Source organism: Eurosta solidaginis, chromosome X (genome assembly GCF_040869045.1).
Source record: "Eurosta solidaginis isolate ZX-2024a chromosome X, ASM4086904v1, whole genome shotgun sequence".
Lineage (NCBI taxonomy): Eukaryota > Metazoa > Arthropoda > Insecta > Diptera > Tephritidae > Eurosta > Eurosta solidaginis.
The window spans coordinates 9,565,412-9,589,073 of NC_090324.1; the positions used below are offsets into that span (position 1 = coordinate 9,565,412).

At 40.1% G+C, this 23,662-nt stretch overlaps 1 protein-coding gene across 9 annotated transcripts in view; it reads right to left on the bottom strand.

The window, feature by feature from the left end:
• Wnk (Wnk kinase) overlaps positions 1–23,662 on the bottom strand; it is a 1,618,425-nt gene that overhangs the window by 521,572 nt on the left and 1,073,191 nt on the right. For 6 of the 9 annotated variants that reach the window (XM_067757829.1, XM_067757826.1, XM_067757824.1 and 3 more), the window contains 2 exons: positions 19,510–21,114; positions 19,125–19,248 (listed from right to left, as the gene is read on the bottom strand). The exons of the other annotated variants lie outside the window; for them this stretch is intronic. In XM_067757829.1, coding sequence (XP_067613930.1) covers positions 19,151–19,248; positions 19,510–21,114 — 1,703 coding nt within the window. In that variant the 3' untranslated portion in view covers positions 19,125–19,150. Of the gene's footprint in view, positions 1–19,124; positions 19,249–19,509; positions 21,115–23,662 lie in introns of those variants that run through there. 9 annotated transcript variants of the gene reach the window in all.

Sequence of the window (23,662 nt, forward strand, 5' to 3'; positions counted from 1 at the left end):
GATGTTGTGAGTGGGTTTGCTTGAGTTTTGAGTCGAGACAGAGCGTCAGCCACGACGTTAGATTTCCCTGGTTTGTAGATTATCTCGTAATTGTATTCCTCAATCCTAGCCTTCCAACGTTTTAGCTTGGCATTGTAATTACGATTGCTTAGAGAGAAAGTTAACGGTTGGTGGTCAGTAAATATACATATCTTTTTAGCACCATAGAGGTAGTTCCGGAGGTTGTCCAAAGCCCATACGATAGCAAGCATTTCTTTTTCGTTTGTTGCGTATGCTTCTTCCGTAGTGGATAAACTCCGCGATATAAACGCTATGGGTTTGTCCTTGCCATAGTACTGCACCAATAGCGAAATCGGAAGCGTCCGTCGTCAGATTGAAGGATTTATCGAAGTTAGGGAAGGTCAAGACTTCGGAGGTCGTCAATATCTCCTTGAGATTCGCGAATGCTTCTTGGGCTTCATCGTTCAAGGTAATCGGCACCTTTTTCGATTGAGTTGCCCTTACTTGTGCATGTTCCCCTCGCGTAAGGTTGGTAAGTAGCTTTGCTATCTTCGCGTAATCGCGAATAAACTTCCTATAATATGAAGTTAGCCCTAGAAAGCTCTTGAGTTCTTTTAGGTTCGATGGAGGCAGCATGTTTTTAATGGAATTGACTTTCTTTGGGTCAGGGAGTATTCCTTCGGGAGTCACGATGTACCCCAAAAATTCCACACTTCTTTTCAGAAATTGCGTCTTTTCAAGGTTGACCTTAAGACCCGCAATCAAAAGCCTGGCAAGGATAGTGTCGATGTCCCTTAAATGTGTAGCTTCGTCTCTGCTGAAAATTATGATGTCGTCGATATTTACGAAACAAATACGACCAATGTATTCTTTTAGCACGTCGTCTATCATGCGCTGGAAGATAGAGGGTGCATTTTTCAGACCGAAAGGAAGCCGCAAAAATTCATATTTTCCATTCATTGTGGAAAATGCGGTTTTGCGATGTCGCTCTCCTTCATTGGGATTTGGTGGAATCCCGAAGTAAGGTCGAGTGTCGTGAAAAATTTCGCATTACCAAGACTCGCGATAGTGCCATTGATATCAGGGATAGGGTACGTATCGGGGATTGTTACGGCGTTTAGCCGCTTAAAGTCAATGACCATTCGATATTTCTTTTCTCCATCGGATTAAGATTTCTTTGGTACGATCCATATGGGTGAATTGTAGGGACTCTTGGAAGGACGAATGATGCCTTCTGATAATAAGTCCCGGATTTGCTTTTCCACCTCCTCGCGCATATTAACGGGGTAGGGGTAGCTTTTTGTATAGATGGGGTTATCGGTTACAGTTTTAATCTCTGCCTGGACATTGTTGTGGATTTCCATGCTTCGGTCGACCGGTCCGAACAAAGTTCATATTTTTCTAGTATCTGGTATAGCTTATTTCTTGTAAAGTGGGTAATATTATTATCAAGGGGGATATTTGTACTGATACTATTCACCTGCTGCGCTTTTTTTCGTTTAAGAGGCAGCGAATGTCTGGTTTTAAAATGAGAACATTCAGTTCCCGGTCTAAGACTGCCTTGATTTCTGACAACGTATCGTCGCCTATTATTCCGTCGAACGATTTGAGGCCTGGGAGAACAAAAAAGGTGGTGAGTAGGTCTTTGCCTACAAATTTAAAGAAGTGTCCACATATTTTCCTGTGCACCTTTATAGTTCCACCCGCGAAGATTACATGAAACGGCTTTTCTACCGGTGAAGTATTTTGCGCTATGCGTTCACTTATATAATTTTTATTCGCCCCCGTATCCACTAAAAATTCTAGAATACCCAAATCTTGTGTAGCGTATTCTAAATACGGTACGCCGGACACGAGGCTCCCATGGTAAAATTTACCTGATCGCCTGTTGTTTGTTCACTGTTGTTGTTGGTTGAGGTGCTCGGGCTCTCTTCTTCGTCTACTGGAATCAGATGGAATAATTTCTGTTGCTTACTCGGGGTTTTGTTTGCATATCCTTGGTAGCTTGTAGAATTTGCCCCCCTTTTTGTATTGTCGTATCTAGAGAATGTGCTGTTGCCTCTTTGTCGGCTCTGTGAAGATGGTTCGGCATCCATTCTTACTACCGTGTTGTTTCTCCAACTTGGGGTGGACTGATTGCTCAATTTCGTTTGACCTGCGCTTGGGTAAGAGGGCCGTTGCCCTGTTTGGTTGTTATCTCTCCAGCTGCGGCCCGAATTGTCTAAATTAGGATAATTTCTTCCATTGCGGGTAAAAAAGTTTGAAGCTGGAGGTTGATAATTGTCATTTCTATTATCCCTGTGGACGGGTGGGCGGTAGATTGCATTCCTGCGATCCACATTCAAAATTTTGAGGCATGCAGAGTATGCCTCAGGTAGGGTTTTCAGGTTTTGGACAAGAAGCAAGGCAGGAAGATCTCCGTTTAGCCCTCTTATGAAGACGTCTAACGCCCTTCGGCGGTGAGCCTCGGCCAGTGCCTCTATGGTTTCTCCGTGTACGTATTTGTCTACCTTTATTGTATTTATCATTAAAGAAAGCTGTTTCTGCACTTGAGCATACAAATCGGACATATTTTGCCGTCCTTGCGACATTAGTGTCAGTTGTTGCTCTAACGTTTCTATGTCCCTAATGTCTGCGTAATGCAGAGAGAGGATTTCCTTTATCCTCCTCCAGTCCGAATCTAGGATATTGTGCGCCAGCAGCGCAGAATCTGCCGCGCCCCTAACCTTCCCTCTAATGTGCCTTAAGACAGCAGTGTATATTGGCTTATGCCGCACTATTTCATAATCACGTATAACTTGTTCGACGCTATGGACCCAGGAGCCGTAGTGCTCCCGTGATCCATCGAATACCTGTTATTCTTTTACACAGTCGGGTAACTTAGCGACCTCCGCCAGTTCACTCTCTGCCCGAGGACTCACTAATGGCTCTACTATTAGTTCTTCCCTGGTGTCCGAAGACTGCCTTCGCACTTCCCGCACTTGGGCCTCTAGCCTTTCCAAATTATCACTCAATCCAGACAAGGATTCATCGCTGTTCTTTGATTCTACACCTTCGAGTCGTTGGTCAATTTTTTTGAGTTGGGCTAGTATGGCGTTAATGGCGCCATTCTGTTCCGTAAGCGATTTCTTCACCTCGTCTGCGTCCACGGTTTTATCTCTGTGAAAAAATAAGAAAAGAAATATACAGCAGGGATTAGTTTATACTCACAAGATCCAATATCTCATTGGAACTTTCTGGTTGAGACTTATTGAGATTTTCGTAAGGAAAAAATGTATTTATCTGTATGTTCCCTTTGCTAGTTCACTCTTTTTCACTTAGAACTTTTTCAACGTGTTGAAGATTTGTTTTATTGTCTTTTACCCAGTTTTTTCTTTATCTGGGTTTTAGTTCACTTCCTCTTTCACTTAGAACAAGCACTTCGCACCGATTGCTCGGGCGCCACTTACAGTTCCCAGGATAGGAACCTTTAAAAAATTAAAGTTGTGACGAACCAGCAGTTCGTCAATGGTTAAATCAAACACAAGAATTCAATTGAAATTCGCAAAACACATTTATTGTGCACTGGTGGCACTCACTATCATAACTAACTCTAAACATAATTACTTCTTCCCATGAAACCTTTAACTCTACGCTACTTATGTTAACGTTGCAGATCCCACCACCATCAAATATTTCGCAATCGATGAGTTGTGCGTGCAAGTCAATATTGCCTATGCTGCATTTCTCGCGGGTTGTTGATCGTGTTGTGTTACCATTCGCTTGCGCGTGGACTACGTCAGCGAAAGTTCTATATTGGCCAACAAACTCACATACACGGCAACGTGAGTAAAGGGTGCGCCATTGGGGGTATTGGGAATATGGGTGTGATAACTTATATATAAATATATTTAATGAGCTCCCTCTCCCCTTGTTTCAACCAAAATTCTCACAATAAAGAAAAGTTTTTCCTTTATCAAAATATCCAGTTAAGTCCCAAATAAGTTCATCTCCGAAGCGGATATTTTCACGTATTTTTGCAGTTCCGCTCAACGCCCCTACAGGACAACACCGAGTCAGCCTTAGCAATAAAGGACAAAAACATCGACCTCTTTTGGGCGAGAGTCCAGAGCGCCTATGATGCGGTAGTAGAAACCGAAGACGATGACCTTCCCCAAGATTTAAAATCCCCTGCCTTCGGGAAATATAGGACATGCTTAATAGCATATGAGGACACCAAAACCCACATCCGTGATCAAATGCAACTCAAGAGATGAGTAATCCCGTCCCCGCTGCAATCACCACTCCCCAAGAGAGTTCCGGGATGAACCTCAAAGTACCCGCCTGTGACACCGTAGTCTTTCACGGGAGTTATGATCAATGGCCGTCCTTCCAACCAAAACTCTCGAGTGCCCAAAAACTATACCATCTCAGGTAAAAGACCCAATGAAAAGCAGGCTAGATAGTAAAGCAATTCCCACTTAGTGATGACAACTTTGCTCTGGCATGGGAAGCATTGAAATTCCGATATGAAAACAAACGAGTCTTGGTCGATAATCAAATCAAAATCCTCCTGAATCTCAAGGCCTTTCAAACTGAGAACAGCGAAGATATACAGATACTGCAATGTTCCGTGAACAACTGCCTCCAAATATTAGCAACCCAAAAAGTCTCGACAGAGAGTTGAGACCCCATTTTAATTTATTTAGTAACGTCCAAGCTACCCGAAAACACTGTTGCGCTTTGGGAGCAATCACTGATCTCCACAAGAGACCTTCCCTAGTGGAAAGGGTGGATCAATGGCGCCCGGCCAAACCCCGATTTAATCCACCCATCGCAGTTTCTCAAGAGCAGCCCCTAGTCAAACCCCCTTTCAGAGCAGGTCAGCCCGAAACGAGCAACAATAACGAGCTAACACACACAAATTCTCATGTGACAGAGCATCAGAAGATATATGCGTGCATACTGTGCAAACATTCTTCGCACACTCTTCAGAGCTGTTTGCGTTACAAAAAACTGTCGATCTTAGAACGAAGAAAATTTGTGAAAGAAAACAATCTGTATGAAAATTGTTTGTCTCAGACGCACCTCCTCAAAGATTGTTCAAGTTCTAAAAGTTGCCTTCACTATCAAGGGCGGCAAAACTCCACCCTTCACGACACCGCAATATCTCAGCAAACCAACGGCCCACGAAGAACAACATCCACAAATACAAGTCAGGAATTTACTAACTCAGAACCTCAGGAAGAACTCCCTTCCACCTCAAACGCTGCCCAAATTCAATAATTTCATTGGGAAAATGACAGCTCGATAATACTCCCCACTGCGATTGTCTCAGTAGAACACCGAGGAGATCTCTTTAAGCTTAGATCCCTCACTGAGCAAGGTTCAGAACGAAGTTCCTTTTCCCCCAAGGCACAGGCCAACTTGGAAATCCCATACAAAGCCTCCCTATTTGAAATTTCGGGCATGGAGGTGGAGTTGTGCAAATCTCCAATAAGCTCTGCTCCCGAACTTTGGTCTCGAGGGATAATAAAGTAAAAATCAAAGCCCAAGCAATAGTGGCTACCTAAGCTCACAAGATTACTCCCAACCCCTAAACTTAATCATGAGCAAAGACGTAAATGGCCACACCTGAAATTAGCCGACCAAGATTGTCAGAACCCCTCCCAAATTGATCTGGTATTAGGCAGCGACCTCATCTCCCAAATAATGCTAAACGGCATCGAAAAAATCTCTCCCACCTTACTAGCGCAATACACCATATTTGGCTGGATTTTAAGTGGCCAAATCCCAGAAAAGGTGACAGCGCACTCTTCCCAAGCCTGGGAAGTGTCTGAATCGTTAGACCAACAGCTCAGACAGTTTTGGGAAATAGAAGAAGTCCCCAGGCCCTACATGATAAACCCCGAAGATCGCATATTTATTTATTTATTTATTATTTAAAGTCGACGACAAATTATGGTCGACTGCATAATATAAAAGATATATAAATATACAACTCAAAAGATAAAATTTAAGATATATCGAGATTTCAACAATGTTATATTACAAACAAAGAAATATTAATGAACATTACTCTTTAATTTCAGAATGTAATAATAATAAGAAATATGAGCAGAAATAAGATCTTATGCCGAAATCTTATACTGGCGGAATGCATCAGATTCCGCTCAGCATGATTTCGGAATGCAGTGGATTCCAATCTTCCTGTTGGAATGCAACAAGATTCCAATCAGCATGTCATGGGAATCCGGCAGTGCTAAGAGTAGTGTAATGAGGATACGCCATCACAAGGCATAAAAAAGTAACATGACCTGTGTTGTTGGAATGCACCGGATTCCAATCAACACAGTACTGTCTTGTTCCTTCTTAAAGATACACGTTGATAAATGTTCCTCCATCCGTAAGCGAGATAGTTCCTGTTTTTTATGGAAGGAATAAAACGCCGGCAAATTAAATTAGCTTGTATCTCTTAAATTAGATAGGCAAGTATTGTATTACGTATAGTGGCAAAAGTACATTCAAGACTGATACAGCTATACAAGTCATTGTAGTGGGCGCACCAGATAAGAAGAGGATTATTTTTAGCAAAGTTTCGTCGACAAAGGGGTAAATAGAAAGGAACGTAGTGTCTGGATACTCTAGGGGAACCGCAAAAAACAAGCGGCTGAGGAGGTCCGCAGGAACTCAAATCGGTAGGACAGTAAGTGTGGCAAAGTTTTACATCATCCGCATACATTATAGTATGGGAATATAATATTGTCTGTGGCAAGTCATTAATGAAAAGGGCAAAGAGCAAAGGGCCTAGATGATAAGATTATACTGCCGGAATGCATACGATTCCGGTCAGTGACTCATGAAAAAGCATGTTTTTTACGTTGTTGGAATGCACCAGATTCCAATCAACACAGTACTGTCTTGTTCCTTCTTAAAGATACACGTTGATAAATGTTCCTCCATCCGTAAGCGAGATAGTTCCTGTTTTTTATGGAAGGAATAAAACGCCGGCAAATTAAATTAGCTTGTATCTCTTAAATTAGATAGGCAAGTATTGTATTACGTATAGTGGCAAAAGTACATTCAAGACTGATACAGCTATACAAGTCATTGTAGTGGGCGCACCAGATAAGAAGAGGATTATTTTTAGCAAAGTTTCGTCGACAAAGGGGTAAATAGAAAGGAACGTAGTGTCTGGATACTCTAGGGGAACCGCAAAAAACAAGCGGCTGAGGAGGTCCGCAGGAACTCAAATCGGTAGGACAGTAAGTGTGGCAAAGTTTTACATCATCCGCATACATTATAGTATGGGAATATAATATTGTCTGTGGCAAGTCATTAATGAAAAGGGCAAAGAGCAAAGGGCCTAGATGACTTCCCTGGGGTACGCCGGAGGAAACTCCGAACGATTCCGGCAGATTGCACTTGAACAGGACTTTCTGGGTCCGGTTAGAAAGATAGCTTTTCAGCCACATTAATAGGTGAAACGGAAAGCCCAGTAAATCAAGCTTATGAATAACCAACTCATGGTTGACGGTATCAAATGCTTTGCTGAAGTCCGTGTAGATGACATCCGTTTACTTGTTCGCTAAAAATCCTTCCATAACTATAGAGGTGAATACAAGCAAATTTGTAGTGGTTGACCTTTGACGAATAAAACCGTGCTGACATGGAGACAAAAGACTAGAACACTGATATTGGAGTTAACTTGTAACAATCTGTTTAAAGACTTTACGAATGACTGAAAGTTTAGCAATACCCCTGTAGTTTTCAAATTTTGACCTACTACCTTTTTTATGCAGGGGTATAATAAAAGACAGTTTCCAAAGTGCCGGGAATGACGCATATCCCAGAGATAGCTCAAATAATTTTAAAATAGGCTCATACATGTTTTCGGCGCAGTACCTAAGCACGCAACTAAGAACACCGTCCGGTCCCGGAGAAAAGGTGGGCTTCAAAGATTGAAGACTCTGAAGAACAATATTACCATCAATAGCAGGATTCCTAATGTAAAACGAGCTATCTACGCGATAGGGATATTGACCGGAATGAAAAAACCACTGGATGAATACGTGGACTTAAAGAACTCAGAAAATAGTTCAGCAACGTCGTCATCAGTGCAAGCTTTTTTACCTCCAAAGGTTAATGAGGAAGGATACCCAGAAGTTTTCCGCTTTGAATTTACGAAACTGTAAAACTTTTTTGGATTTCTAAAAATTTGGCTTTACAACAACTCAAGTAATTTTTATAACAAAGCTGATTAAGACGGTGAAATTTAGAACTAGCTATCAGATATTTAGAGAGGTCTGCAGATGCTCCAGATTGCTTGAATCTCTTATAAAGCCTAGATTTAATGTTATTAAGTCTGATAAGTTGCCTTGAAAACCAAGGGGGCTTATTCGAACATATGGTATAGCGAGTAGGAATGCAGGTATCAAAGAAGCCATCAAGTGTACTGTTAAATATAGAGATAGCCGAATCGACATCAGTGCAAGCATAGAGATCCGACCAATCATGGGAAGCCAACAGATCATTGAGCATAATGAAATTCGCTTTGTAGAAGCATCTAGATCGGGGACGAGACTGTACTTGAATCCTACGGGGTAGGCTGATATCAAGTGATATCTCTAGCGTAGGGTGAAGAGGGTCTTCTGGAAGGGATAAAGGTGGTATTTGCGTAAGGGCAGTACCCACCGAGCCATCCACAAATACTAAATCCAGCATTTTATTTCCACTATTTGGAACATTGTTAATCTGTAAAAGAGATGAGTCTAACAAGCAATTGAGAAACTCATGTTGAGCAGTGAGAGTTAAAAAGTTTGAATCACTTATATTAACCCAACTAACTGTTGGCAAGTTAAAGTCACCAACAACAACAGTCGATCGTTATCTCCCAACTGCGAATGCAAATCGCAGATGGCCGAGCTATGACTAGCGTAAACATCCATATCCGAACGAGGTGGTATATACGAACAGAAAACAATTACGCTATAGCTACCGAATGAAAGCCTAACTGCTATGAATTCGATATGAGAGATATTGTCCAGCGAAATCAACTCAGATGATAGGTTAGATTCAACAGCAATAAGGACACCTCCCGCTCTAGAGATGCGATCACGCCGATAAACAGCATATTTATTTGAAAAAACCTCAGAATTGTAATTATCAGGCTTTAGCCAGGTCTCCGTAAAAGCTACAACTTGTGCAGAAAAGTTGAAAGAATTAAGGAAGAATGGAACAAGTTTTGATCGTAAACCACGAACATTTTGGGAATTAATGAGAAGACGGGACAGATCAGCAATTACCTTTGTGTTGTTATTACTGTGTTCGTCATACCGTTTTTTGGCTGTAATAAAACAGGTTCGGCCCTCGCCTTTCTTGTGAACAAGTGAACCACAGTATGCTTAGGCCAAAAAGAGGAATCAAGTACCTTATCGAAATATTCATCTGAAAGGGATATTTTAAATGAGGAGATGTCTCTCTCATATTTAAAGTTAAATTTATACACATTGATGTTACTAGTGGGTGCAACACCAAGTTTAGAGCAAACGTAATGAGCAATGTCATTTTTGGTAAGCGAGGCGTGTAATCGGGACACAAATACAGCCCAACGAGGTGGCACGGCAGTCACCTGCAAAGGAGTAGCGGATAGCGCACCAGAGAGCTGGGAAGGTGCGGCCGATATAGAACAGTTGACAGAAAACGCATTGCTTGACCTAGCGTTGGTTATAGAGCCCGTCAAAGAAGTACTATTTTTTTCAGGTACACTTGTATCGCAAGCAACAACCCCAGTATCGGTAACTGTTATTGTTGGAGCTAAAGATACCGGTGGAGGTGTAGGATGAATTGGGGAGTCCAGCGAGTCATGTGAGAATTGTTATCAGAGCACCAACATTAGAACAGATTACGGGGGACACATGGTTCGGCTCCCTTTCAAGCCAGCATTCCCTAACAATATCGATATAGATCAATCCCGAACGGCAGCCTTGAGACAGTTCCTACACATGGAACGCACCCTCAGTAAAATATGATTATGTATTGGAAGCATACATCTCCCTTGGCCACATGGAATAAGCTAGCCCCTGTGAAGTAGAATGCAAAGGCAAATACTACTCCTTGTATCTGCCCCACCATGCGATCGTTAAGGCAGAAAAGAAAACAACAAAGGTCCGTGTAGTATTTTATGCGTCGAAAACATCCGGTTCCGGTTACTCCCTAAACGACGTTTTATGCACTGGGCCAACCCTCCAACCATATTTACGGCTTATGATATTAAAATGGCGTACGTATCAATACGTTTCAATGGCGATGTTGAAAAAATGTACCGCCTAATTCCCCTAAATCCCGATGATCAAGACTACCAGAGGATCCTCCTTCCACCTCTCCAAATGGTCCAATAAGGTACTTTAAGTTGAAAACGGTAACTTTCGGTGTCAATTGAGGGCCATACTTGGCTATAAGAACTCTGCACGAGCTCGCTAAAGATGTAGCCAACTCCTACCCAAGCGCAGCCCCCATAATTAAAACCGAAACTTAAGTGGACGATATCCTATCTGGTAGCCATGATCTTCAGTCAGCCGAGCAACCCTTTTCGGAGGTAATATCCGCTCTACACTCAGCCGGCTTCCCATTAAAAAATATAACAGCAAACCATCCCGACATTCTTCAGTCAATACCTAGAGCAGATTTGCTGAACAATAATTTCCTCGAGTTCAAAAAATGGAGTACCGCCAAAACCCTAGGTATACAGTGGAATGCGCTTTCGGATAAATTCTCATACACTTTTGAGTCCGATCCGACATCCACAGCAGCCACAAAAGGACAAATCCTCTCCCCCATTGCGAAACTTTTCGGCCCCGCAGGGTGGCTGACGCACATAATGATCCAAGCAAAGATGCTGATGCGAGAACTATGGCTAGACAGGACCGACTGGGATCAACAAGTAAAACCCCTACGTCTCATTAAATGGGCGCAGTTTGCCGAAAATCTCCCGGATCAGATCCCACATGGATAAATTACCACCCCGATCAGTCTGTAGAACTCCATGGCTTCTGTAACGCCTCCGAAAAGACTTATTATGCGACCCTTTATGTAAGAACCACCGTAGGAACTCGTCTTCTCTCACCTTTTGGTGTCTAAAGGGTAATTGGCCCCCCTAAAAACCATAAATTTGCCACGACTGGAGTTATGCGGCGCGGTCTTATTAGCCAAATTATCCACAGTTGTCCAATCCCATCTCGGCCTCAATAAGCGAAAGTTAACCATGTGGTCTGACGCCGAAATTGTCCTAGCATGGCTAGAGAAGTCACCCCGTTCCTGGAAAACCCACGTCTCCAACCAAACCGCGCAGATCATCGACCTGATAGATAATGCCAATTGGCGACATGTGCGCAGAAAATATAATCCCGCAGATATGGGCACCAAAGGATGCACCCCCTTGACCTAGCTACTTCACCCCTATGGTGGAACGGCCCTGAGTGGCGCTCTAGGCCCCCCGAGGACTGGCCAACACCAACGGCCAGAAATATTGCACCCCCACCCCGAACTCTGCCGAGTAGAGGCAATGCACACAGCGGAAGAGTCACAAGATTCCTTAGAGCGGGTTTCCTCCTATCCTCGCGCCTTACGCGTAACAGCGTACATATTGAAATTTATAACTCGGCTTAGGAACGCTGTAGGAGGCAATCGTACCCCTAACAACTCAGTCTCACATCGACCTCACGCACGCGAAACCCCTTCTGCTGATCCTGACTCACTCGAGATTTTTCGCTTCAGAGAGAGCTTCCCTATAAAATTTAAAACCAATCGGAAAGTGCAGCCCCCTACTGGTACTTGACCCCTTCATTGACACAATCGGGACTCTCCGTATCAACGGACGATCGGCATACGCCACCATGACCTACAATGAGCGTCACGAAACCTTCCTCCATGCGGACGTCCGCCTCCTGCAAGAAGTTATGAGGCAGGAGTTCTATACTTCCCGACTTAAGCCCCTGCTGAAAAAATGTGTATTCCACTGCAAAATCTGCACGATCCGCAAACAACAGACACGCTCTCAAATAATGGCAGCTTTACCCCCGGAACGATGTACCTTTGCTCCTCCCTTTACAACGACAGGTGTATACTTCGCCTGCCCGTTTCAAATCAAGGCTTCTATGCTTCGGTCTCCCAAGATAATGAAGGGCGATGTGGTCGTGTTTGCCTGCTTTGCCACCAAAGCCGGCCACTTGGAATTATGTTCCGACCTCACCAGCCAAGCATTCCTAACAGCCTTCGCCCGCTTCGTGGGACGCCGAGGATATCCCAGCAAAATGATGAGCGACAACGGCACCACTTTCGTAGGAGCTAAGCGTGCCATAGAAAAGGAGTTCGTATCCTTTCTCAATAAAATCTCGTCCGACGCCGTCCAGAAGTATGCACCGCAAGGAATCAATTGGAAAATCATCCCGCCGTACGCCCCCCACAAGGTCGTCGGGGCTCATACTTTCACTTTCGAAGAGTTCTCTACCGTATTAATTAGAATAGAGGCTGTCTTAAACTCTCGCCCCATCTCCCAGCTGTCTCAAGACCCAAGCAACGTTAAGGCACTCACACCGGGCCATTTTCTACGAGGCGCCTACCTGCTTTCCATCACCGAACCGAACTATGGCTACCTCTGTATGATTAACCGTTGGGAACGGTTGAAAGTTTTACATCACCAGTTCAGAAAACGATGGAAGAATGACTATCTCATGGATCTGCACAAGCGATATCGATGGAAGATGACCCAACCTCCGCCTCGAAATGCGACCTCGTAGTCATCAAGGAAGACAACCTACCCCCTACCGAATGGCGACTAGGACGCGTGGAAGACACATATCTCGGAACATACGGACACATTCGTTGTCAACGTACGCACCCAGAATGGCGTACTCACCAGGCCAATCACAAAACTGTGTTTTGTACCGATTCCTGAGCCTGATTCAGTTCCTCCCGGCTGGGTAGCATCCCCAGAACGAAGCATAGTCCAACACCCCTATACTATCTAAAAATCCACATAACTGCTCTACACGCCTTACTAACACTCTCCCACTAACGAAATGAGTAATTAAAATATACCTCTTATCCTATGTTCCATGGATGGATCGCCAGCTCCCTCCAGTTCCTGCACCGCGCCGCTCCTTGGCATCACAGGCGGCAACGCCAGCAGCACTTCCACGAACTAGGGAGGCCCGTCCGACTACCGCTGATGCCGTTTGTGCATGCGACACCATGCGCTATCGAGTTGCCCTATAATTGCGGCTATGCAACCGCCACACCGCGTCATTATCGCTCGGGCCTACCCCTATTGCACTAACTGCTTGGCCCTATCGCATACCACTAACGGATGCACGTCTACAGAGCGCTGTCACATTTTTGAGCTGCGCCATCGCACGCGACTACATTGGGACACGGAGCGCCGCCAACATGCCGTAGCGCCACCGCCGATACGCCACCGCCATCATTCGCGCCACCGCAGACCGAATGTGCGCCATCAATTGCCATCGGCTGCAGAAGAGTCCGGCCGCGCATCCTCATCATGACGTAACCAGCGCGCACCAGCCGTAGGCGATCGCACCATCCGATGCACCGCAACAGGTTTGCGCACTGCCTCCTATAAAGGAAAAATTGGCAAATTTCTCCTCGAGGAGGCAGAGTGTTTACGCGACCACACGTCTTATTCATAAAATAATCATATTACATTGATTTTTATACGTATATACGCTGGACGTGGTGTTACGCCAACACGTACAGTAAATTTCACCACATCAATTTCATCTGGCATGATCAAATCAGCCACTAAGGCAGCCAACATCAATTGGCACTGATCATTGAAAAAAAAAAAAAAACAAAAATCATCATCGAGAATTTTCTCTGTTTCAACTAAATATTTCTTTTTGATTATACAAATTGTAAAAACCAGCAAATCATCGTTTCTTCTTTTTGCGGAAATAAAATTGTAATACGTATATTTGAAAATCGCTTCGAAATTTATTTCAATCTATAAGAATACAAAATAAAGTCACGTGAACAGTTTGAAGCTAAATTCAGTGATACTACTCGCGAACGTAAATAATAAACTGGTTTCTGACGATATCCTTGGCAAGTGCTCACCATCACGCCGCGTAGACGGGCAAGAATTCTGCTACACCCGCATATCAGGGACGCATCCAGTGCAACGCCAGAGGAACCACTAACCAAAGCGTACCCATCACCAGCAGCCGAACCATCCAGCCATACCACCCCAAAGCGGCGATTACCCAAAGGCTCTCGAGGTAACCAGATTATATATATCTTTTTTTAAGAAATGAAGAATAGATTTTCTTTTGAGAATCGTTCGATTTTTTTAGCCTTCGAAGTTTTGATTATCTTTCAGCAACTGTGGCTATTTCGTATTTATTCATAAAAACGTTCAGAAAATATATTTGTTGTAATTTTTTACAAATTTAGCTTTATTGGCTCATATTCACAGACCAAATAAAATAGTGGTTAAATTTTAAAAAGCATTTTGGCATTGCAGTTGCGCAAGTCAGCCTAGCTATCCCGGCTTCAACATAACTGACACCAATTGCGAGCACCAAGAGTTACATACCTAATATTTATCCGTGACCCTTAAAGGGTTAATTGAAACTTAACTCGAGAGTGCACACTGAGTTAAACAAAAGAAGTAATAAGCAAAGCTAAGAAATATGTAGACTGAGAACAGTTCTCTGTTCTTGGGACATAATCGAGACGAGATGAATCAATTGTATTCTTGATGTTGAGTTGTATAACACGTAATTCGGATCATCTGATTAAAATAATAAATCATACGCCTCATTAAAATTACTTTGGACAAAAGAAAATGTATTTATCTTTAAATAAGATCTCAGAAATATAGTTTTGTTAAAATAAAAAAATTCATTAAATGGTAATTCTTATTTATTTGGCGCAGTCGCTGGAATCGCTTAAAAGCTGCGAACTTTGTAACAAAGTGAAAAATAATACTTTCGCTAAGAAAAAACTGAATTGAACTAAATTTCGAACTATAAGTTTCACATTAGAAACAGCAATAGTTAATTATAGAAAATTGTAATGCGAGAAGCAATTTGCCTCTTATATTGTAGTAGCTTATAATGCTACCTATTTAAAAAAAAATAACTAAAAAGTACAGTTGCGAACAAATATATCCAAGTTAAAAACAATAACACCAAAAGAAAAAAAGGAGAGCGCAAAATTTAACTGCACACACAAAAAAAACAAAAAACAGGTTACTAAAACACAAAGGAAAAACACGGAAAAAAAGAAATAAAATAGCGAACATTTGCGGCGAAAACAAAAAAAACGCAAGTTATTTTACAAAGAGAAAAACAAACGCAAAATAAAATGGAAAGCTAAAGAAATACTTAGGTGAGACCTAACTGAGATTCAAAGTTGCTTAAGTGTGCGAAATAAATAAAAGCAAATATACACCAAAGAAAAAAAATATAATTTTTGGAGAGTAGAAGTCAACATGTCATCCACAGTGTTCGATATTATAAAAGAAATTCCATCTTATTCTGGACAGCAAGAAAGATTGGCCTTATTTATTAAGCATTTAGATTGTTTGTTTAATTATACTCTTCAGGAAACTAGTGATGTTAATGAAAGAAATTTAGTTTTTTTACAAGTGAGATCTAAAATAATTGGAAAAACAAGTAAAATTCTTATAAATCATAATAATCCAGAAAATTGGGAGGAAATTAAAAGCGTTTTAAAAACCAATTGTAATATTGCTGATTCTATTGAAACTATCATAAATAAAATAAAACTGTTAGATTTCAGAAATTCTATTGAAGAGTTATATGAAGAAGTCGTAACTAAAATGACTGAACTTAATATAAAATCAAATTTGTCTACAGATATACCAGAATGGTATAATAGCATATAAAACAAAGCAATGATTTTGAGGCTATTTATTAATAAGTTGCCAAATGGTCCTAAATTAATATTAAATGCCAGAAATCCAAGAGCACTTTCCAAGGCAAAAGAAATTTTTAATGAGACTGATAATTTTTATCAAAATTATAGTAGAAACACTAGAGCAAAGACATCCGGGTTCAAGCAAGCTGAAACAAATAATTTTAGACATATTACTACAAATAATTCATTGAACTCTGTACTACAAAGTAATGACAATTCGCAACAAAACGCAAGTAATTTAGGAACTTTGAGAAGAAACTATGACAATTCTAATGTTTTGAATGAAAGTAGGTCTGGAAATATTCGCTATAATACCACTTTTCGACCAACTAATTTTGTACAAAACAATTCCGGTAATTTTAGACCTAGCAATGCATCCCAGTCTAGTAGTTATAATCAACGTGCTCCATTTCAGTCCGACAGCCTTCGAGGAAATCCTGTGAATAGTTCCACAAATGTTAGGCAAAATATCGTAGGAAATCAAGATCAGGTATTAGAAAGTATGGACATCGGAAACCTCGATCCGAGTTTTCCATTGGAAGCGTCCGTATTCTTCCCTGCATAGTCCGTCAAAACGAAATCTATTCCTTTAAAATTATTAATCGACTTCGGAGCAGGAACATCGATTATTCAAAAAGGTCTATTCCATAACTCTTTTCAAACTAAGCTGAGTAAACCCCTACAATTAAATACGATAAATTCAAAGGCGGCCATAGACTCGAAAATTACCATCACCTTATTTAAAGAGTTCAATTTACCAAATGTACATATATATTGAAATGCTCGAAACAGAACTAAATAGTGATTTTGATGGAATAGTCGGCTGTAACTTATTAAAACCTTTGCGTAGCAGAATCGATTTTGAAAAATTGATTTCGGAGGAAAGTACCTTACCTTTAATTTTCGATAGGTCACCAGCAAAGCTAACTGATGACGAAACCAAAGGCTTTGTTAATAATATTTTTGACATTAATTTCCAAAGCCCCGAAATTGAAAAAATCATAGAAAAATTTAAATCTGACCATCTTAATTCAGAAGAAACAAAATGCCTAACGAAATTATAAAAAAATTCAAAGACGTATTTTAATTCGAAGGAGATAACTTATCATCCGCTGCAAAATATAAACACACAATTTTGACAAAACACGATATTCCCGTGTATTCCAAAGTGTACCGATACCCTCAGATACATCAACAAGAAGTTGAAAGACAAATATCTGAAATGCTCAACTCTGGCGTTATTAAAAATTCTACCAGTCCTTATAGCGCACCCATATGGATCGTTGCGAAAAAATCCGGTAACTCAGGCTTGCAGAAGTGGCGGCTCGTCGTGGATTATCGCAAATTGAACGAGATAACCATAGAAGACAAATTCCCCATTCCAAATCTGGAGAATATCTTCTCTAAGTTGGGTAATGCTCACTACTTTACCACCATAGATCTGGCTAAAGGTTTCCACCACATTGTTGTTGACGAAGCAGACCAACATAAAACTGCATTCTCGACTTCTAACGGCCATTACGAGTTTACTCGTATGCCGTTTGGTTTAAAAAATGCTCCTGTGTCATTTCCGAGAATGATGAATGAGGTTTTGCACGACTACATCAACAACATTTGCGTGGTATACCTGGACAACATATTGGTATTCACTACTTCACTTCAAGAGCATAGAGATTCCCTTAATAAAATATTCACGAGATTAGTTGAATATAATTTGAAGGTACAGATCGATAAATGCAGTTTCTTTCGGCACGAAACTGAGTACTTAGGGCACATCATAACTAACAACGGAATAATGCCGAATCCAAATAAAATTGCAGTTAAAAGCATTCAGCTATCACGCAGAACGAAAGAAATTAAACCCTTTCTGGGCATTACAGGTTTTTACCGTAAGTTCATTAGGGTCTACTCAAAAGTAGCCCTTCCAATGACCAAATTTCTAAAGCTTAACGCAAAAATCGATATATCGGATCAGATGTACATTGAATCATTTAACAAGCTTAAAGATCTTATATGTACCAGTCCCGTGTTAGCACACCCTGATTTTAAGAAGCAATTTACCTTAACCACTGACGCTAGTAACGCGGCTTTGGGCGCTGTGCTTTCCCAAAATGATCATCCGATAGCATGACTACAGCACAATAGAAAAGGAGCTTCTATCGATTGTTTGGCCTCCAAAGCAATTCAGGCCGTATCTTTTTGGGCGAAAATTTAAGGTACAAACGGACCATCGGCCGCTAGTTTGGTTAAATTCTCTTAAAGAACCCAACTCCAAACTCCAAAGGTGGAAGATTCATTTAAATGAATACGAGTTTGAAATTGAGCACATTAAAGGAAAAGACAATTATGTAGCCGACTTTCTCAGTCGCCCAGGTGTAAACCATTTCAATGATGACGAAATTAGGTCTGACATAGCTACCATACATAGTAGTCCGGGAGCCAGCAACAGTTTAGGGTTAGTCATTTTACAAAAGCTGAAAATTTGTCCTAAGCTTTATTTGGTATCACTAGTAAGTGAATGGACCACCAGCTCGCACGGTTCCGGGGGGTGTAGCTGCGGCAGCCTCCCACACACGTAAAATAACAATTAAAAAAAAACTAATACCGCAAAAGCTGAAATTTTGTTAATATGTTTATTATGTTATAAATAAATGAAAAAACGTGTCCAGCCGAATTTAGAGTGGGGGATTATGCTCCAGCTTTTCACGTAAAGAAGTGAAAAATATGCGCTGAGTAAACTGATACTACAAAAGCTGAAATTTTTTAAACTAATAGTTAAATTAATAACTTAAACGAAAAAAACATCCAGCTTTAAATTTAGTGGGGGGAAAAGTGTCCAGCTGATGCAGTGAAGGATGCTGCGCACGGGTATGCCCTCGGGCGCGTCGTATCTTTGACTGCATCGGCTGGACACTTTTCCCTCACTAAATATAAAGCTGGATATTTTTTTCGTTTAACTTATTTAGTCAACTATTGTATTACCAAATTTCAGCTCTTACGGTATCAGATATCTATACTTTTCTCATTAAACACAGCATGCCGCCCATGCAGTTATTGGATGATAGATACGTATAACTTTTCTGCTCTAAAGGAGGATAATAAAAAGTAGGTTTACTATTAATTACTTAAAAATGTATTATCTATTTACAAAAAGCATACTAAAATTCAAAATAAATATACATAGTGTGCTAATACGTGAATAGCTAATATTTTAAATTTCGCTTTCTTCGGATTCATCGCCATCGTACTCATTATCGCTGTCATTATCACTGACAGCGATGTCGACCCGTGAAAGATCTTCGTCAGGATCTGTAAACATATATAATAATAATATATTAAAAGATATAGATGATAATAGTATATAAACATTTAACACGCAAGAGCAAAATTTTAATTCAAATCTGATTATCAATTACAAAAAAAAGGTGACATGCTATCCAAAATTGTTACAAATATAACTCAGTTTTATTTTTAAATTAAAATTGTATGATAAAATTAAACAGAAAATAATCAAAAATTGAAACTGACAAATAATGAAATGAGAGAAAAATATATCAGTATTATTCTAACCTTCAGTACTTTTTTGGTCATCGCCATCATCGATAGTTATATCACCAAGGGTAGCGGGTAGCTGGTCACCCTCGAACCATTTAAAATTGAATTTTCCCTCATCTTCTTCCCATCCAAAATCAGTCGGATGTAATGCCGTTGGAACCTGAAGATTAGCATGTGCCCAAATATTTGCTATGTATGTTGTCCGCAGCAAATGTTGGTGCAGCTCAATTTTGCAGGGAGGCAGAGCTGATCCGTCGATATTATTCTTCGGTAACCGGAATATGTCATCGTTTTGTAAAACCTTGTACGTCTTCAAAAATGTTGCAACTCGTGCTTCATTGACTTTGTTGATTTTTTTGAATCCATACATACGACAAACATATTCTTCTATAATATCAAACGTATTCTGCAACTCGTCGTCAGGTGCGTTGCTTAGTTTGATAAAACTATCGATAAAACGTTCTGAGTTTTGTAAAATTTTATACGGCCGGCTTTTTTCTTTCTTGAAAAATGACTGGTTATAGTCGCAACCCGTCAATGCATGGAAAGCCGGCAGCGCGGCGCTTAATTTAGGGCCCAACGTTTCATACAACTTGCTAATGTTAATAAAGCGCTGATTATTGCCGACTCCGGCTTCCATTGAAACTTTAACATCAGCGTTACTTAAGGCACTCATGTTAGAAAGCATTATAATGGCCACGTCAGTATCCGAGCATCTTATCGTGACATGTGCGTCGTAATCTATTTGACAGACGTGGAAAACTATCTTCGTATCCGCTTCTTCATGCGCTGGGCAGCTTAATAAAACATCGTGTGTCCTTTCTACATGGCCATTATTTACTTTATATTTATAGCACTGATCATAATTAATATAAATAGTTTTATTGCCAACGAAAGGTGCTGCGTGATCAAGTGTCCAGTGCTGTATAATAAAATTCACTAACGCCTCTTTAAAATTAGCGTTTTTCAAGTCGTTACTGAAATCAGAAGAACGTATTTGATCTGGTCCCTCGATGTGGAATTGTGTGACTTGCATTCCTCTTAAAGAATGTTCATTATCTTTGATTGAAGGAAAAATGTACCTATCAAAGGCGATTACTACAACTTCCGCATTATTAGAACAAAACATACTTAAAATTTTAGTAGATATGTTTCCGTAAGTAGCTGGAATTTCCCTCATCAAATGAAGCATAAAAAATCCATCGAGCACCTTCACGTTAGTATGCTCCGGAGTATGCGGCTCAATCTGCTGCTCGAGTACTTTTAATAGAGCTGCCTTATTAGTTTTGCAAATAGATCCATCCATGTGACACATTGATAATGGCACTGGCGTTAGAGGATATATTAAAACTTTATCTATATCTAGAGATTTTTGCAAAGATATGCATAAAAATTGGCCAAACAAGTCACGTTGCATACGCAGTTCAACAACTTTTCCTGACACTGTCATTTTCTTTTTTTGCATATTGTCTGTAAAATTAAGCACTTTATTTTGTTTTATGGGTTTTTCAAATCTTTTTTCATCTTCTGCACATTGTGTAATAAAATTTTCTCGTTGTTCATTACCCATTGTTTCGACATTAAGTAAGAATCTTTCGATATTTTCTTGTACCGTTTGACCTGTCGAAATATTAAATAAATAATTGTTATCTAAATCAGCAGCAAACGGATTAATGTTTTGTTTAATATTATCAATAAAATTACTAAGCTGTTTAGAATTTTTAGTTATTTAGTATTGATATCCTGAACTTTTCTCAGCCCTGTCTGCTCCATCGTATGACTTATTATTGTAGATCTTAAAGTGTGACTTTTGCACCAACGCTGTCGAGCAGATATCGAATTTGTCGTGTGACTCAAACCTGTAAGCTTATTGGCAGCATCGGCATTTATTGTTTGCTCTAAAGTTAAATCAACGGGTTGTCTTGAGTTTGCTTTGTCAGTTCTCTTCACACCAAATGTTCCCAGTTCTAGATCCTTTTTTAATCCTGGATGAGTTTCATCAACTTTCAGCAGATTATCGTGGTACTTCACTAAGTATCTTTAGTAGTTTTGTTGATTAAAAGCAAAACACAAGTTGGCTATTTTGGGCAAGATAGATATAAAAGGTTGTAAATTCCCACTTCGTATGCTTGCATACAGTGTTAAGTAATAGTCAATAAAACTAACGTACATCATGTAAAATTGTGGAGTTTTACCATGCTCTCCTTGCAGTGTTTGCTGTTTAAATTGTTCATATTTATCTAATAAATCCTGTAGGTTTCGTGGAAGTACTCGAGGTTCATCAGATCTTTCTTCCTGTAATGCTGTAAAACGGTTATGGCACTGGCTGTGGTATCTTTGAAAATTATTCGGCTGTTCCGGCAACACAACGTTGGAGAAAGTCAAATCACCGTCTTTCCGAATTTTTAATATCGATAAACACTTATTTAATTTGGCCGCATCAAAAAGATGTAATTTTCCGCTTTTTTTGGAGCAATATACACAAAAGGGATGTACGTTAGACATTGTGGCAGCTCCGATTTGAACAAGTTCAACGGTCGCACTGGATAGCTTGGCGTCACTCTGGCAAATTCGGAGCAGAGCGGGAGAGACAAAGACAGAGCATCCAAATTTTAGTAGGAGAGGGGATAGAGCCGGTTCACAGCTGTTCATCTGCTCGAATTCTATGCCGAATCTGAGGACGGTGTGGTGGGGAGAAAGGAGCCTTGAAATATTAGATACAATAGACTCACCGCCGTGCGGTCCGCTTCTAGAAGTTTCGGTCGCTTGGGCTATAATATTCGGTAAAACTGCCATATTCAATCTTGGCTCAGTATTATGCAAAGTGGCTTTCTATATATTTACTATTGGCACTCTTATGTCCGCATATTTACTTTTTATGTTATGTATACATATTTAAATGTGTAAATATTTACTTTAAATTCAAAAACAGGTGAGTGAGTATAATAACTGTATGGACTGCACGCTGTGTTTAATGAGAAAAGTATAGATATCTGATACCGCAAGAGCTGAAATTTGGTAATACAATAGTTGACTAAATAAGTTAAACGAAAAAAAATATCCAGCTTTATATTTAGTGAGGGAAAAGTGTCCAGCCGATGCAGTCAAAGATACGATGCGCCCGAGCGCATACCCGTGCGCAGCATCCTTCACTGCATCAGCTGGACACTTTTCCCCCACTAAATTTAAAGCTGGATGTTTTTTTCGTTTAAGTTATTAATTTAACTATTAGTTTACAAAATTTCAGCTTTTGTAGTATCAGTTTACTCAGCGCATATTTTTCACTTCTTTACGTAAAAAGCTGGAGCATAATCCCCCACTCTAAATTCGGCTGGACACGTTTTTTCATTTATTTATAACATAATAAACATATTAACAAAATTTCAGCTTTTGCGGTATTAGTTTTTTTTTATTGTTATTTTACGTGTGTGGGAGGCTGCCGCAGCTACACCCCCCGGAAGTACGCCAGCTGGTGGTCCATTCACTTACTAGCGATGCCAAGTAAAGCTTAGGACAAATTTTCAGCTTTTGTACTTTTGGTCACTAAAAAATGTCGCTGGCTCCCGGACTATAGTGGTATAGAGAATAATGATGACCATATCTATATAACAGAAAATCCTGTTAATATTTATAAATATCAATTGATTATAGAAAAATCAAATTCAAATTCTTTCATCAACAAATTTTTATATAAGAAAAAAAGAAGAATGACTTTGCATCTTCAAGAATATGACGAAAATTACGTATTAAAAGATCTAAAAGAAATATTTCCTATAAAAGGAACAGTGGGAGGCTATTGTAAAGAATTTGATATGTTTAAAAACTTCCAAGAATCTATTGTAAAATATGTTTCAAATGCAAAAAATATGAAAATATTAAAATGTAACAAATTTATAGAAGATATAACAAGTTTAGAAAAGCTACTAGAGATAATCGAAGAAAATCATATCGATAAAAATCACAGAGGTATCAAGGAGACTTATTTGGAACTAAGAGATATAATTTACTATCCTAACCTAAAGTTAAAAATACATAAGTATATCAACAACTGTATCATTTGTAATATGTGTAAATATGATAGAAATCCATGCAAAATTAAATTTTCAATAATAGAAACGCCTAGCAGACCTAATGAAATAATACACATCGATATCTGGTTCGCAAATAA